Source organism: Calliopsis andreniformis, chromosome 2 (genome assembly GCF_051401765.1).
Source record: "Calliopsis andreniformis isolate RMS-2024a chromosome 2, iyCalAndr_principal, whole genome shotgun sequence".
NCBI lineage: Eukaryota > Metazoa > Arthropoda > Insecta > Hymenoptera > Andrenidae > Calliopsis > Calliopsis andreniformis.
The window spans coordinates 2535428-2552684 of record NC_135063.1 but is presented as its reverse complement, the minus strand read 5'-3'; the positions used below and the strand labels follow the sequence as shown (position 1 = coordinate 2552684).

At 30.6% G+C, this 17257-nt stretch overlaps 4 protein-coding genes across 6 annotated transcripts; 2 read left to right on the top strand and 2 right to left on the bottom strand.

Moving 5' to 3' along the window:
* The first annotated feature begins 236 nt into the window (after positions 1 to 236).
* On the top strand, positions 237 to 4263 carry LOC143188265 (uncharacterized). The gene is given in 6 exon segments (XM_076392448.1): positions 237 to 512; positions 796 to 1028; positions 1103 to 1297; positions 1442 to 1737; positions 1797 to 2026; positions 2029 to 4263. Coding segments are annotated over 6 exon segments (1545 nt in total). The 5' UTR covers positions 237 to 364; the 3' UTR covers positions 2472 to 4263.
* A 1371-nt stretch (positions 4264 to 5634) lies between these two features.
* On the bottom strand, positions 5635 to 9457 carry LOC143185581 (uncharacterized). 3 transcript variants are annotated; one of them, XM_076388707.1, is made up of 9 exons: positions 9181 to 9457; positions 7942 to 8946; positions 7527 to 7841; positions 7353 to 7455; positions 6951 to 7266; positions 6753 to 6877; positions 6425 to 6675; positions 6310 to 6338; positions 5635 to 6194 (listed from the first exon to the last, which is right to left on the bottom strand). In XM_076388707.1, exons 2-9 carry the CDS (start codon positions 8272 to 8274, stop codon positions 6044 to 6046), a joined length of 1623 nt encoding a protein of 540 aa, XP_076244822.1. In that variant the 5' UTR covers positions 8275 to 8946; positions 9181 to 9457; the 3' UTR covers positions 5635 to 6043. The 3 variants fall into 3 exon arrangements, with proteins under 3 accessions (XP_076244822.1, XP_076244832.1, XP_076244841.1); XM_076388717.1 differs by having other exon boundaries at positions 7942 to 8328; XM_076388726.1 differs by lacking the exon at positions 9181 to 9457 and having other exon boundaries at positions 5635 to 5902; positions 7942 to 8986.
* A 422-nt stretch (positions 9458 to 9879) lies between these two features.
* On the top strand, positions 9880 to 12299 carry LOC143188305 (uncharacterized). The gene is made up of 3 exons (XM_076392503.1): positions 9880 to 9991; positions 10076 to 11820; positions 12078 to 12299. Exons 1-3 carry the CDS (start codon positions 9880 to 9882, stop codon positions 12171 to 12173), a joined length of 1953 nt encoding a protein of 650 aa, XP_076248618.1. The 3' UTR covers positions 12174 to 12299.
* Positions 12300 to 12363: 64 nt separating this feature from the next.
* Pig-o (phosphatidylinositol glycan anchor biosynthesis class O) lies at positions 12364 to 16974 on the bottom strand. Its single transcript, XM_076392206.1, has 4 exons — positions 13797 to 16974; positions 13545 to 13715; positions 13266 to 13486; positions 12364 to 13152 (listed from the first exon to the last, which is right to left on the bottom strand). Exons 1-4 carry the CDS (start codon positions 16375 to 16377, stop codon positions 12958 to 12960), a joined length of 3168 nt encoding a protein of 1055 aa, XP_076248321.1. The 5' UTR covers positions 16378 to 16974; the 3' UTR covers positions 12364 to 12957.
* Positions 16975 to 17257: the final 283 nt, after the last annotated feature.

Genomic DNA, 17257 nt, shown 5'->3' with positions numbered 1-17257 from the left:
TTATCTTATGTTATATAAAATAAATTATTTTATTTACAATTATATTTGTTCTTTTCATTTATGTTTTTATTCCCCTTTCTTATGCGATTGTTATGATTATTATTGAATTATATATGATAATTGGTTTTTTATCTCACATTGTTTTTGCACAATATCGAATAAATCCCCATAGGTGTGACCTGAAGGCAGAGAGGTGATATTGCCTACAGGAATAGAGATGGCACATAGTATGTACATACAATGGCTGTCAAACAAATGGAGCAATTACTAAGCTCAATGAGTAATGAGTGGTGGTTAATAGTGAAAAAAATAGAAAAGGTCGTCGGCAGGCAGGAAGGAGTAAACAATAGAGTGTTCTTAAGTAATGAGCGAAACTCGGCATCATCTTCACTCGGTCTCGGACTTATATGCAGCCGACGAGATAGAGGTACTTCTCTTGCAAGAGATTCGTGACCTGGAATTACCAGCTTCTGCATATTCTAGACCCGAGGATATTCAAGATTTTGAAATCGGTATGATTATATAACATTTGACAAATATAATAAGGAATTAGTAGATTATAGTTCTTACTATTTGAGGTTTCTAGGCGTAAAGCATGTTCAGTAGGATTTTTATCCCAATATTCTATCAAGATTTCAGTTAATTTCATCAATGTTCAAATATCAGTATCAACTTGGTAGAATTTTGGAATAAAATTTCTATTGAATATACTTTACATCTGGAAGCTTCAAATGATAATGATTGTGAAAACCTTAAATTTATAATAGTAAGTTACATTTTATATTACATTAATAGCAGGCAGTAGAACAGGGGGGCAAATAAGCTCCCAACCTTTGGAGCTGGATTCACCAGGGGTCCATTCAACATTCCATTCATGGGACTCACATGCTAATTATCATGGCTATGGTGATCACCATGGATTTTCCTCAAAGGGTTTGGCTTGGCCAAGAGCAAGTCATTTGGTTCTTTACTGCGATATACAGGGACATCTTAAAACAGCTATTGGTGTTGTTAGATTGTTATTACTTGTAAGTAATATTGTATTTTACAATTTACTGTTTAGCAATTTCTAGAACAATATTAAATTAAATTATTTGCATAGATATCATCTGCAGCGTGTTTGGCAACATTGTGCAGCTCCGGCACTGCCAAGGTCAGCTTGTTTATGTTGCCTTTAGTCGGGCGGCTGCGTTTCATGATCTTTGTAGCTGTTTTCTGTTTTTTGGTCACTGCATTGCTCCTCTTCCTTGATATTTCGCACGTTGTCTATGTTTTTCCTTTCAATTGGGCTAAATTGGTAAGTAATCAATAATTTTCATAACATTTTATTTTGTAATTAATGTTTGAAATTGTGTTGAAATTATTAAATATGTAAATTTATTACACACTGTTAACAATCTCATATATTGATTGATATATCTGATAGTATTACCTCTTATAGAATGCTTGGATATTCACTGGTATAGGCTTATCTTATGCCTTGAGTAGTGCACTATTAGCATGCTCGATATGGGAATATCACAGTGGAGGCTGGGTGCCAAAACGCACTCGTTCTCAGTTATCTGCTGCAGCAGCACTTGGACTATCATGCGCTATTTTAGCCTTCTTACTTTCATGGATACATGGCCGCAGTGGATCTAGTTGTAGAAGTCCAGATAGTCGTAATCATACGCCAACGCAACTGTATAAACCTGTTGACAATTCTTCCTCTTCTGGAGTAAGTAATGTTTTAGCTTTGTATTGATTTATAAACTCATTTTTAATCGATACTAACATACCTGATTTCATTTCTCTAGGTTACTCCTCAAAGAGCGAAGCCCTAGGAGGCCTGTATCATGGACTGCAAAAAGTTAGCATTCAAAAAGACAAAATACAGACAGTGATACAAATAATCGTTATCACGAAAGTGATAATCACATGAAATATAAGCAAGGTATTAATAGAAAAGATCATTGGGCTTCTGCTAGACAACATTTCTTACATTTTGAAGATAACGAGGACATACAAATAGATGATATTGACGTAGAAAGAGGCGAAGAAAAAATGGTGATACTAGTTCAACAGGCGACGGGAATTTAATAAGCACCAAAACTGATAGTGGTCATAATATAGACGATAGTACTAAGACAAGACGGGTTCCGTGGAAACTACCTTTGCAATCGGTAGAGCAACCTCGACCTTGGTCCAGTGCTGAGCACAGAGACAGTGGTTCTATGCAAATTAGAAATAAAACTTTACAAATGCCAGTGAACAATAACGCACAGGACTATTGTGGCATAAATGAATCTAGTTCAATACAAGTGACTCAAAATGGTTTTCATTGGGAAATGGAATGTTTATCCAGTACTAGTATAGAAAAAGGAATGAATATAACTATGGCTCGTACTACTATGTGGTCTGAACAATGGCATCCGCCCGATGACATTCAACCTTGTTCTAGTAAAATTATTGACCCATATGGTTTTGCCTGATTGAATTTGGAAACACGTGAAAATATTAAATACATTGCAATGGATGACATTTGGGAACAGTTACATAATATGAAAGCTTCCCTGAAAACTAGTTCATTACTTTGAACTTCTAACTGTTTTTATATTATTAACGCGATAGAATGATTACTTTATTTCATGGAAAGGATATTTTAATTACTTCTAAATTTGCCTGAATTGAATGTATTTAAAATTTTGTACATATACTTGCACCGATGTTAATGCACAGTGATCATAAACTTTGTGACTCTGTTTCATGATCTTCTATGTCTATGTTTTTTGTCTTTGTGCATAAAACTGAATGTAATTCGAAACTTAATCAAGTTAATCACTTATTTGACACAAATATGTTCAACGAGGAGGCTATACGTTATAGTTGGAATTCTTAAAACAAAATCATTATGTTCAAATATTTAAGAATCCTGTATAAAGTTATTGCTGCCTTGTACATTATGCTGCCAAGAAGATAATCTCTCCTTAGTTGTTTGGATTTTAACTTTCTGCATCATACAACCAGACTGCCTGACTTTAACATACAGACGATTTCGTCTCATTCCAAATATATACAGAACAATATATCTATGTAAGTTTTCATGAGATGGTTTGTATGTATAAGACAATTAGCACATAACACTGAGGTATTTATTTGAATTATTGTATGCAATTTCAAAATGACTAGACAAGGAATCCAACAAGCAGCAGTGACACTGCATTACTTCCTTACTTCAATGAAGATCTTTAGCAATTTTTAGTCCAATATTCTTATACAATCTTGTCTCTTTATCGATTCACGAAAAGTAAATAACAAACTAATTTTTAGTACATACATATCGTGTTAGAGGTACAATTCATCTGAAAAGCTATTGGAAAATTGCGTTTTCTGACCAACTGGTCCTTTAAAAATCTCTTCTATTATATAACTGGTATACAAACTCAGAGCAGTTTATATTGGGACCTCTGTTTCATTTTCAGTTGATCGTATCAAGACCACTATAACTACACAAACAAGGAAAAGTTAACTACTCTTGATTAGGGTCATAAGTGATTGTCACTTTGTCTTTTGATACAATATTAGAGTATATATATACACATCAGACATCCAATTACATGTTGGCATGTGTAATGCATTAGTTATCTAATCAATTAGTATAAGAAAAATGCGTGTTCATATAGGATCATATAAAAAAAAATAGTGTATATTATGGTAGCTTCGTTGTGGCAAATATTGACGATGTTATAATTTTATTCATTTGAGCACAACGAAGAAATAAATGTAATTTTTCTTGTACATGATACATGCTGGTATGCTGGCAAAATGTTTGAGAGTGCGTATAGATTTCAAAAAAATGTCGGGAAGAAAAGTTACGTGATGTAAAGTATTTAGCTTACGAGTTTAACCAAAATGAGGAAAAAAAACATGTACAGACACTGCCAGAAGAAATATAACGCTCTTTGAGTGTCATGTATATCGAACGACTTTATTACTTTTCAATAACTTTAGTATCTGAGGCTTTACCTCGCTACGATTTGCAATACCTCATAATAAATGAATTGTTAAACTTATATTTAGTATATGAATCTGCAACAGTTGTTAACGTATTTCTGTATGATTTTTAACTGAAAACGCTTCAAATCATAGCACAAATATTAACAAGAATTGAAATTAAGTTTGAACTTTAAAAATGTGAATGCAATTTAGAATTTAGAGAAGAATTGCATATTCAACTGAAGTGTGAATATATTTCATTTATATATGAAAGTCATTAGTTTTTTAATAAATTAATTTTTTCCTTATATGCGATGAATAATGTTGATTGGAAGACGATTTTGTTATTAATCATGCGAGAAATGATTAAAATCTTTATGACTTATCTAAAATTTTCTTCTGCTACTTATTGTTCTTCCTTCCAATCTTCTGATTTTGAATTATTTCTTTTTCGTGTATTATATTGTACCTAATTACATTTTTTTTAATGTTTAGTATTTTTAAAGTTTTTGATTTAAAAAATTACTGTACCAAACAGTAATTCAATTATAAGGAGGTATTTGCATTATATGCAAGAGTTGTCATATAGTAGAATTCATGCAACGTGTAAAAAATTATCATATTTATTTCTGTTTTTATACAGCACATTAAGAACATTGCTAATTATTATGTAACTTATTTTCATTTTATTTTTTACCATTAATGTACAATTTTATTGGATCTTTGTATTTTATTTAAAAAGTTTATTTATCTTTAAGTTGTTTAATTAAGTTTTATAAGTATAGTCCAATTTTAATTAAATAGAATACCATGATAAGTTTAATAAATACCATTGTATTCAAGCAGAATAAAATATGTCATAGGTAGCGCAATTCAATAATGTAAAGAATCCTTGCTTGAGCACATATATCTTTCATTAAGCACTGCAACATTGAATAATGACAATCCAAAAAAGACATATGAGCTATGCAATGCAAGAATCCTTTGGCCTAACTTTTTGTTTATTAGATGGTATAATTAAAAACGATGTAAGAATTCTTACAAAATTGGTCGATTCTAACTTCTAATTAAATACTCATATTAGTATTGAGAGCATCAACCCCAAATAAATTCATTTTATGTTTTAGGATGATGCTGTCGATATTAGTAACAATAAACATCAAATATAACAATGTTTCTATTGTAAAATCATTATGAGGGTAGGATATTGAATGTTCTCTGAAACAAGGAAAAATTATTACGAGTTGATGAATGTAGTTCGATGAATTACCAAATATTATACATACGTACGTTAATGATACATTGGTAATTTGTCGTACTTCAAAGCGGTTGTTCTGGACAATAATGATCAATGGTTTATATAACACCTAAGTTAGCAATTGTCGTTTATTCTTTTAAATGTCATTTTGTATACCTAAGCCTAAATGAATGAACGACTCTTGTATAGCATAAACTGTACAAAGTCGCGAGTGTGTATGATGTTACATGTTAATTATGAATATACTACAAAATGTTAGTAATTACAAGCAATTGTGTTTTATATTAATTAATGAACAAGTGTACATTCAGAGTTGTCATAAGCATTAAGATCCGATTGGTGCCAGCAAGGATGTGATGCGTATATGCAATTGGAAAAGAAGTTGTCACGCAATCGTCCAAAATACAAACGAAATTATTAAAGACATTCGTGATTAATCTAGTACTCACAATTGTTATCTTTTACCAGTGCCAAAAGAAATAATAGAGAAAGATATATATGTATACGTGTAAACGTATCAATGTTTCCCTTCACTGTTGAGACTGGTGCAAGATAAATAGGAGAATGAGAAATTTTAACCGATATGTACTCTTTTAATTCAATAGCCTTCGCCCACGTTACATGTATTATTTAATGATCTCTTCTTTAGCAGATGTAGGTCTATCAAATCTGTTTACAACCGCTTTCATTTAATTTTCTTCGTATGAATATTTATATAATTAAATACATATAAAATAAGTATTTGTTCACAGACAAACATATTTAAAACATTGAAGAACGAAAAAATTCACGAAGGTCAACCAAAATCTTTTAATTATTTATATTATTATTTTCTATTTCTTTCAGTTTATCAACTATATCCTCTAATTTTTTACGTTGTACACATTGCTTCATTTGCTTATTTTTATCTTGTGAAAAACATTGAACATCCACTGTTTTTACATAATGTAATACAGAATTCCTTTCAACAAGAAAACAAAATAAAAATAAAGTACTTATAATAATGTCTAGTATAAAGATATCTTATGAAAGAAAAAGAGAATATACTGATTAAGAAATATAATCAGGAAACTTACTCTTTGTTCCTTGAATGTTGAAATGGGGACTAAAAAAGAAAACGTATTTAAAATAATAAAACAATTAGTAATATTTATATATTTAAATTATATTGAACACCTCATTGCATCTCACCTGTTGAGGAAATCGTAATTGTCTCGCTGTTGGATGTTTCCAATTGTTACACCTTACCCATGTATATGGAGTGTTATGTACATTTGATAATTTTGATCGTGTTATAGTGTGCATTGCAAATTGTGGATTTACACTTAATTGACCATGCTGTTGCAACAATTGCTGGTGCTGATAAGAGCAACTTGAATAATATGGATCATATTTGGTGGAACTTTCTACAGATGATATTGCCAAGGAATTTGCTACTGCCACTGTAAAACAATATACATACATATAATATCACATTTTAAGAAAATGTTAAATAAAGATTATAGAAATCTTGATAAACCTTTAGCTTTTTGAATGTTTAATAGTGTATCATAGTAATGTTTTTTAAATGTAGCCAAGTCAGTAACAGAAGCAGTTTGTTGGAAAAGATTCACATTATTTTGTTCTATTTGTTTTGTTGCAGATCTGAACATAAATAATATTGTTAAATAAATTGTTAATTATTGAATATGTTAAATGTAGGGAATTTTAATAGTACTTGTATAATAAATTTTCTATGTTATCTTTATTCTCACATTCCAATGTTTGGGTTTTATTCAGAGCAATATTAAAATTTTCTTGAAGTACTTGCAATTGAGGTGATTTTGGATAAACATTTAATGATACAGATTCTTTTTTTTCACTTATTTTTTTTATGCTTCCTGATGTATGTTTTTCTTTTGAATTGTTTTTAGTATTTATAGACAGTTCTAATCGTTTCTTGTTTTCTAGATTTTTCTGAGTTATAAATTCCCAATGTTTGGATTTTAAAGGAAATATATTCAAGGATTTTATTTGTGGCAATCTTGGAAGTTCTGTATAGATAAAAATAGCTATAGTATTTTTTCATAGTGAATTAATATAACTCAGTAATCAATGAACATAAAATTAATTATATTACCAATAGATATGTCCTGTTCTGCACGTTTTAAGAAATTTTGCAAGCTTCTTTTAAGTTTTCTATGCACTATAAGATTGTCCACTATAGAATCATCTTGTGATATCTATGATATCACAAATACAGCAAATATGAATTATTGCAGTAATTGTTAGGAATATCAAGTATATTTTTTACCTGATTATCCATTATTGTATCTATTTCTTCATTGTAACATACAACATCCATTTTATATATGTCTTGTTGTATTGCTTGTTGTTCAATTTTCAATTCTTGCTCAAAACGTTTTTGTTTTTCCATATTAAACATATTATTTTCATTCACATTGTGCATACATTTTTTAAGATCTTGATTTTCATTATCTAAAGACTCACAATAGTTTGATAAAGATGTACCATTACTTATTACTTCTACATTTGATACCTCACTGATATCTTCTTTATTTGAAATGACCTCAGTTTTGCACAACTTCTTTTTCAAACAAACACTGTTCTGTAACATTGCTTTTATTGTATTAATCTACTAGCAATTAGCAATTATAAAAATAATTTAATTTTTTATTCTTTTTAATAATATGTAAATTTTCACAAACCTGATGTAAAATATGGGACATATTCGTTATATTCCATTCATTATAATTATTTATTTTGTCAATGGGTAATTGAAAATATTTATCATCTGTTGACTTAAAAAATCCTTTTTGACAACTAGATGAAGAAACTTGGTAAGCATTATTCTCATAAAGAAGATGAGGTGTATGGATCCATTTAAATTTTAAATTTGACTGATGTTTTAATGATTCTTCTTGTTGGTCAGTGTTTGATGTCAAATTTTGTTTAACATTGATATGAGGTTCTATGCATGGAATATTATAATCTAATGTATCATATACATAATTCACATTCCTTACATGACTGTGAATCATAGAAATTTCATTAGGAGGAAATCCTCTAAATACCTCAGATACTGAAGGTACAAACTGTGTAAAAGAAAATGATAGTTTATTTATTAAAAATGAATTCAAAAATAGAGAAGAATATTAAATTATACTTGAGGTCAACTTTTACATTCTCATCCAATTCAAGATTGTGAGAACTTGTATCACCTGAGATACTTTGACTTAGATGAATCTTTGACTTATCGTTTGAAATCTCTGTATTAAGTTCTTCCTTGGGGATAATAGTAATTCTTAAAAATGAATAAAAGTGTCATTATATAAAAGAGATGTGAAAAAATCTATTTTAATGAAAAACATACTGTTGACACATTGTCATATTCTTAGCTGTTCTAATGAGACCAGTGGTTTTACATATTATATCTCTTATTACTTCATTTGAAACACCTTTTGGTAATGGTACTATGGAGATTATCTGCTGTTGTGTATTACTATCAAAATTCTCAGATAAAACAAGGAGAGTTTTTAGTACATTTTCATATGCGACTATACCATCATCAGGATGGTACCTACTTAATAACTGATTTATAGCGTTAACAATGTGTACATTTTTTGAATTTTGTTGTAAAACAATCCTTGATAATGGAAAGTTGTTAAATACAGAAGTAACATTCGTCATGGTGTCCTTATTCCCCTTAACCACTAAAATAAAATATTAATTAAAAAATTTCAATCTACTAATCATTTTTATGATTATTCTTTTTTCTGTCTACATAAGATAATTCTAAACATATAACAGATATTAGTTTAAATGTTTAAAAGATTGAATAATTTTGTTAGAAGAATATGTCAACTGAAAATGTTAGATATTAAAATAATAAAACAAAATTTCTTACCATTTTAATATTGTATTTTCAATGTATTACTAATACTTACTATCTTTAGACATTTTCACTTCCATTTCAAAATAGGGTATATTCATAAAGTGACAGCTTTTTTAATAAGCACCGACATGTAACAGAATTCATCAATACAATTAATTGGTGATTACCAAATAATGAAAACAGCTGCCACGGTATATTATTACTGATAAATGAATAGCGCATTTCGTGCAAGTTCGTTTGCAAGTCGATTGAAATCGGATTATGAATTGGATTATGAAATCGGTCTGTTTTTATATCCAATAAATGACAATTAATATAATTTCATTAATATGTAATATATTGTAACAGTATGATCGAAAAATATGAATAAAAAATTTGTAAAACAAATGTATAAAGAAATGTTCTTTTCATTTATTCATTTTTAATTTTGATTGTTATATAAGTTTTAAACTCTGCAGATAGAACTATAAATTCACATGTTCAACTTTGTCATAGAAAACAATATATTTAAAGTAAAAAGTCATAGTATAGTAAAGTACAATGACTTGGATAAGAAGGAAATTACTTTCCAATGCACTGTGAAGAGATCACATTGGTTAATTATAAAACACAAGTGTACCTTCTGTCCACAATGGATTATTTTAATAAGAGTATTAGTCTATGTTAATACTCTCAAAAGCTTTGCAAGTATTATCATCTGAGCCCTGCTATAAAAGCAAGGGGAGAATGCAGACCATTAAGTTGTGGCAAAATGTTTCTACTGAAAGTTCTCCCATTTTACTCTTGTTTAATAGTTTTAGCAACTAATGGAGCTGTTAAAACTCCTACTGGATCAACATGGCCATATACAGCCTCCAAACCTGGTAATACAAGATACTCCAATTTCAAAAATTATCTTTTTTACTATCATAATATTTGATTTATAAATTTTTAAAATATGTTTTTAGCTTATTCAAGAGCTCTAGGACCACCAGTAACAGGAATGGACACTATTACTGTGCCATATGTACCAAAATCTCCACTTTTTCCAAAATTTGTTGATCCTAAAACCATGATTTCAAAAAAGACAGATCTATTGAGTAATTTATTTGGTGGTTTAGGACCTGCTTATCCTATGGGTGTCAAACCATTTATGCCATATGCTATAAGTGATATGTATGGTACTGCTGATGAAGCACAACCATTAAATAGTTTGAGTAAAAGTGGCATGGAAGATAGTAGCAGCCCTTACAAACGTGGAATTTTTGGACCTTTTAGTCCTAAACCTTTTGCTCCTATGTATCCTAAATTTGGAAGTATGTCTCCATACTCAGATTTGAACAGTATTTCAGACTATAGTCCAAAAAGTGATTTTTCTCGTAAGAGAAGAAGTACAAGTGAATCTTCTGTAGCAAAGCTTAGAGCAATAATGGGCAGTGGTAAACCCGAAACAAAAGATGTGGGACCTCCACCTCCTTATCCTACTCTTGCTCCAATTTCTGAAGAACCAGAGGAAGAAGTTAATCTATTACTGAAAGCAATGGGAAGCAGCACTGTACCAACAGAATATTTGCCAGGAATGTTTGGACCATTTGGACCTATGATAGACCCATCTATGTTTATTGCAAAGAAGTCTGCATTTTTGGATACATTGTTCAAAAACCTTGCCACCACTACTCTATCACCACCAACAACAGAAACCCCAACTACAGAAGCTCCAACAACAGAAAGCACTATCGTACCTTCTGGTTTTTGGTTGCCATCATCAGTAATTCCCAGTCCAACTGAGTACAGTGAAAAGGTAGGAGAGTTCTTGGACAAATTATTTGAAAGTTTGAAACTTAATAAAACCACAGTTGCAAGTGATAGTACAAGTTCTAAAAGTGACTTAGTAAGATCTATCAAAGTTGATGAAGATGCTACACAAACAAAAATTAAAAGATCTATTGAAGACTTATCATCAATCAGTGTTGCTAAAGATACAATTGTTGATAGCATAATGTCTGAATTAGGTGATTTAAAAAGTAACATGGTGACAACGATGGACGATTTAATTACATATGAAAAATCTACTGCGGCAGCATCATCAAAGAAACCATTCAAACCTTTTGCACCTGGTGCGTGGTCGAAGCCGACCGTCGATGGATTACTACCATTTCAACAAAAAATGGCAATTCTGAGTCAAGTGTTTGATATGTTAACAAATTTGCAAAAAAATATTACTTTAGCAGTTCAAAATGCAATCCAATCTAAAATGGCTTCTGCCAGTACCTCTGAGGAAACAGTTAATACTAATTACCCAATGATGGCTAACGATATTCTATCTACTACTAGCAATATGCCTGTTAATATGAGTCTTCTAGATGCTATCAAAAATAAATTGGGTACATTGAATTACGAAATGCCCGCTTCTTATGCATTAAATCCTTATAAATTTGGGCCTAAAGCAACTCGAATGTTACCACAAACTCCAGCATCATTCTGGATGTCATATCCTGGGGATTCATCATTTGTTGCACAGAAACGACAAGTTAATAGTAATACAGAGTCACTGGTAAATGAAAAAAATGATATTAATCAAAAGCAACAAATACGATCAGTTAAAATGCAAATGCACCAAGGATATCAAAGTCTGCCATCTGGTTCTGTAGAAACTGTAGAGGCAGGAGGAGGGTCTACACCCGGACACCAAGGTGGAGGAATTAAATTACTTGTAAGTTTCTAAGTTAAAAGTCTAAATGCAATTCAGAAAGCTTTATAATGTATTTCAGCAAATACGTCCATGATACTGTAAAACATATGAAAATGATAAATGGTTTTATAATTAACATGATAGCTTCATTTGTTTTCAGATACAAATGCCTGTATTGCCTAACATGCAAGGGTTAAACTTTCAAAATAATAATTACGAAAACTAGGTATGTCTAATATGTATACTGTGAATATCCAAAACATGTTCATATGTTATAGGATACCAACGATTACGAGGATATGAATAAGTGGGCCAATTGGATGGAATATATGAGAAATGACTACCAAGGACGTAGGCATCACAATCATCACTAGGCTACTGATCCAGCAGGAATACTTCCATTTGTAATTACCAATTTCTATCTTTGAAATGATCACTTTCACATACACCATATATACACATAATATGTACGTTTGATAATTTCTTTGAATAAAGTATGTTTTGCAAAGTACATAAACAGCGTGAAATCATGTATCAGTGAAAAATATGAACTTAAAAACTCTGTAAGATATACAATTCTTTTTTTATTAGATTTTATGTTAGAGTTATAATACATGCTATATACAATTTCATATGTAACAAATGAAATAGAAACGTATAATATGCATCTATTCATCTGAAGTTATTTAACAATGTCAAACATAAGATGATGAAATTAATGTATGTACATCAGTCAAGCAGACACCAGCGCACATGGACGCAATCCTGCATCAAGTGCGTTGCTTTGTTTCTCTGTAATCAGCAATGCATTGCACGCAGGATAGCGTTAGTGTGTTAGGAAGCACCAGACTAATAACGTGGCTTGATCTTTAATGAAACAAAGGAAAAATGTTTCGTTCATTTATAATAAAAACATCAGTTCTTTTCCCGTGTTAAATACGTTTAACTGTCTTTTATCTAAAGTCATATAAAATTCTGGAAACAATGGCAGTATCAGTAAGTATTTATATTGGACATTTGTTATCTTTCTTTTTATAAAAATTTTAGTTTTTAAACAGTCACGAATAATGGACTATTGCGCATATTCATACGCTATATTTCAAAACTTTGATATATTACTAGTGATTGTATTATCATATTAATAAAAATAAATCACTATCATCTGCCTTTTGTCACCCTGGATATGAGATGTTCCATTTGTTGATCAATTCTAAACACCATATAAAAAGATGCGAGAACACTGCCTAAAGTGACTAACAGTCCCAATCCCTCGAATACTAACTTGGGGGCGAAGATCTTCCAAACCATTAAATGTCGACAATGAATCGTTGCAGCAAGCATGCTACCAAAAGTCTATAACGAATGAATAAAATATATTCACGTAAATCTTTTATTAAATGTATACTTAACTTTCGCTATATATCTCTTGAGATACAAATAATTCTATAACATTTTAAATAACTTACTCTGATTCCGTGAAGCATAATATATTTTCCTGAAACTGAGAAAATCCCAGCATGAAATACAGAATCCTGTTCAAACAGAAGCAGTTCTCCTCTTTTCATATCATCTTCCAAAAACTTTGCTTTAAATAATTTTGGAAATACGAGGTACAAAGTGAATGGTACAATTACTAATAATGGTAATGTTGCACCTAATACAATATGCGATCCAAAAGTATTTATTCCTGTAAATATATATTTAATATAAATCATACTGATATTAAAACAAACAGTTATACGTACCTATTAAGATTGCTGGTAAGACATTTCCATAAAAATGTCCACCTGTTCCTACAAAAGCAGCATCCCAATGAATAGTAGGAAAAGATGGTTGATGTCCAGTTCCATAAAAGAAGTACTCAGCAATTAAGAACCAACATACTAGACTAGGTGTTGATACTTCTACAAGCTCAGCTGGGTTGAGAGCAATAGTATTAAGAAACATTAATGTAAACTATAACATTTATATATTATTTACTAACTGGAAATACTTACAGACACTATTAGCATTTTTGTATCTCTCTATTGCAGATAAGCCCAACACAGAGGCACAAGATATAAACATCAAGAAAGTACTAGGTGATAATATATCCCCTAATAATAAAGAATATAATAGTATGAGAAATACACTCAATGTAATAAAGGTAGCACTATAGGCTGTCCCTAAGCCATAAACAACTGGTGTTTCATCTGTATGTAGTCTCTTATGATAGACTGATTCTTTTATCTTCTCAAATAATCGAGGTACTATATTTTCATCATGGTATATATTAATTGATTCTTTCTTCTTTGGCAGCAGAAATATACTGAGCGGACGATAGTAAAGAACAAATATTGCAAACAAACTTAATGCATACACAATATTAGGCAATGTACTCACTTGCCAGGACAATGCAAATCTTACTTTGACAAATTTAGGTAACCGTTGAAGAACCCAATAGCAACCCATGCAAACACCAATTACAACAGGACAATATTGTCCTACCAGAACACTGGGAGAAAAGCCCGAAAGATTTCCGCAATTTTGTAACCATAGTCTTATTATTGTGATGTATAATGCAAGTGTGATTAAGGTAATGGCAAGTAAAACACGTTCTAAATTATTTGAAATTATAGAACCTGCTTTGCCAGTTATAAAGGTAGAACACATACGTTGTTGCTGTTCTTCTCGACAACGCCAAAAATAATGGGACAGTCTTATAGAAATGCATGCTATTATACCAATAAGTATTATAATAGTTTTTAAATTTGATTTTGTATGGGATTTTGAAAATGGCCTTTTCCTTTCTACACTTTCATTAGGACTTTCTTTTCTCAAGTTATATGTCAATAACCACAGAAGAGTAACAAGCAAAAAAGACAGTACATTATCTTCTTCAACAATATAACTGTTAGAAAAAAGACCACATACTGTTAGAAGAAGTATCACTCTGGTAGCATAAATTAACTTTTTTATCTTGCGATAATCATACCAACTCATTGATATTACATCCCAGTTTTTAACAATTAATACTATTAATAGTATTATGGACACTGCACCAGTAGTAAAGAATGTAGTATTCTTAAATTCATCTAAAATGTCAAAAAAAAATAAGAAAAAAGTCACTAGTGCAATGATTAAATTAATTAAAATACAGCACTGTAAAAATGATGATTGAAATATTTTAAACATACGACTTTCTGGAATGCCAGTAATAAATAGATAAAAAAAAAACAAAGTGCAAAACATTAACAGTAGGCCTTTTGACATTAAACTAGAATCAAAGTGAACCCAAACATCAAAACATGTGTCCTTAAGTAATTTAAAATAATTTCTGCTATTTTTAATAAATAATTCAAATTCTTCAACAGTATTTACATGTCTTATCTGTCCAAGTAGATGATTATATACACTTTCCAAATTTTGAAGTTGATCTTTAGAAAACAAATAGTTATCTGTAGAATATATATCTATATATTTTTTTGTTTGTACAATGTTTTTCCACATTGAATGTACTGAATACCATAAATCATCTTCTGATTTTCCACTTCTTATTGAACTTGGTAATGAATCCAATATAACAGATCCCAAATTGGAAAAGGGTATAGGTACTCCAAGAACTGATGCCAATGTAGGAACAAGGTCAATCTGACTCACAGTATTTTGAATCGAACCATATGTCAGAAGAGGTAATGTTGAATAAACAAACATTGCAGCTTCAATTTCATTTATACTTTCACCACCATGGTCACCACTCTCCGTCATTCCATGATCACCAACAACATAAAGTATCATATCTTCTTCTAAAGATTCAATAATCTCTTTTATAAGATTATTTGTGTCATTTAATTTCCTAGTCATTTCAGGGTGATTAGCACCATGTTTATGTCCACAATGATCAACACCAAGGACATGGGCTATGAGCAAAGACCAATCTTTTTTCTTCATCTCAAAAAATATGCGATATCTAACATCTTTATCAACACTGTCAAGGTCCCAAACATTGAAGGATGGTGATGGAAACTGACGTTTAAATTTACCAGGAAATAAGTTAGTCCAAGTATCATCACCCATGAAAATAATACCTTTAGCAGCACTTTGATCAATAATATTATCTTCATCTATATTTTCAGAAGCAAAGTTAGATCCAATATCTATAAAAGTAGGTAAAGATCCAGTGGTAAGGCCTTTTAAACGTTGCATAGTTGTTGTAGGAGGATCTGCCATAAATTTATATAGACGTGAATTCATTGGTTGAGTTTGTAGTAATTCATGAATTATTGGTAGCTTATTATGATAATATAATGAGACAGAACTGTTATCATTGTACCAATGAGCAAATTCATATTTCAAAGCATCAACAACTAGTAGCACAACACGTGTTTTTCTTTCAAGGCATGTAGCTGCTGCAATTTCAGGATCCTGAAGAAGGTTTTCAACATTACAGGTGCCGATGTCCATACAATACTTGCATTCAGAACGCTCTGGTCTAGAGACACGATTAAGTAGGAAACCACTCGTAAAAATAAATAAGCCGGCTGCCATCAAATACGATATCCATCCTTGAAATACTAAATAATTCCATAGTTTGCTCATTTTCTTCGATCGTCTATTATTTTGTTATGTTGCTCGAATAGAGTGCGACGTTACAGGAACTTCAAAACAAGCTTTACCTACTCACTAATGTGATTTTATTCTTCGTTCTCGTCACATGGTTCATTTAAAAATACATTTAATCAACAGCTTTGAAGATTAATTGTTAGGAGTAGAAAACGGTGAACCGGTTTTCCATGTTATCATACAGAACATGTATGAAACATGTAAAATGTACTACTCAAAGCTAGGATACAATTTCGTCTTTATCCATACAGTGTTAAATTTTTAGCGAGTAACACACTGATTTGTATATATTAGCACAGAGCATTCTTGCAAAAGCGAAACTTCTGTCGGTCGGAACCTTTGATGTTCGTGTCCCCGAAATTCCTACTGATTCCTACAAATCGTGCACGCCATAAAGACAGCATTGCCAGTTCTCTAAAGAAATATGTTTCCGTCACTTTCTATGGGTAGTAGGTAAAAGAGGAAAGACAGATATCGAAAAAACAGTGGAAAACGCGGGATATTTCAAACGTAATGTCATAGCTTCTATGGTAATATCATATTAAGTAATTATTTTTCTAATAGTTTGGTAACTAATAATGTTCTGATTAAAGATTATGCCAGAAATAAGTATTTGAAAAGTATATATAGAAGTATATATAACTGTATTAGGGAGATATGTATCATTTTAATAATTTTATTTCATTTAATAATTACTTTTGACATTATTATTTTACACATATAATTATAAATATTTTCACAAATTTGGTAAAATTGTGATATTAAAAGAGAATATTACAATATAATCTAAACAGTGACATGGATAGTAAAAATATAATTGTTATAATTACAGATATATTATTTCATAATTTTGCTT

Bases quoted from the DNA above. Each gene is read 5' to 3' on its own strand.
- LOC143188305 (XM_076392503.1), top strand. From the start codon at position 9,880: ATGTTTCTACTGAAAGTTCTCCCATTTTACTCTTGTTTAATAGTTTTA. The intron at 9,992-10,075 runs GTAATACAAGAT...ATATGTTTTTAG, and splicing joins ATATACAGCCTCCAAACCTG to CTTATTCAAGAGCTCTAGGA. The intron at 11,821-12,077 runs GTAAGTTTCTAA...CATATGTTATAG, and splicing joins GTGGAGGAATTAAATTACTT to GATACCAACGATTACGAGGA.
- LOC143185581 (XM_076388707.1), bottom strand. From the start codon at position 8,274: ATGATTCACAGTCATGTAAGGAATGTGAATTATGTATATGATACATTA. The intron at 7,267-7,352 runs GTAATATAATTA...TTATCTATACAG, and splicing joins AGAACAGGACATATCTATTG to AACTTCCAAGATTGCCACAA. The intron at 6,878-6,950 runs GTACTATTAAAA...ATTTATGTTCAG, and splicing joins ATAGAAAATTTATTATACAA to ATCTGCAACAAAACAAATAG.
- Pig-o (XM_076392206.1), bottom strand. From the start codon at position 16,377: ATGAGCAAACTATGGAATTATTTAGTATTTCAAGGATGGATATCGTAT. The intron at 13,716-13,796 runs GTAAGTATTTCC...CTCTCAACCCAG, and splicing joins CAAAAATGCTAATAGTGTCT to CTGAGCTTGTAGAAGTATCA. The intron at 13,153-13,265 runs GTAAGTTATTTA...CATTCGTTATAG, and splicing joins TTATGCTTCACGGAATCAGA to ACTTTTGGTAGCATGCTTGC.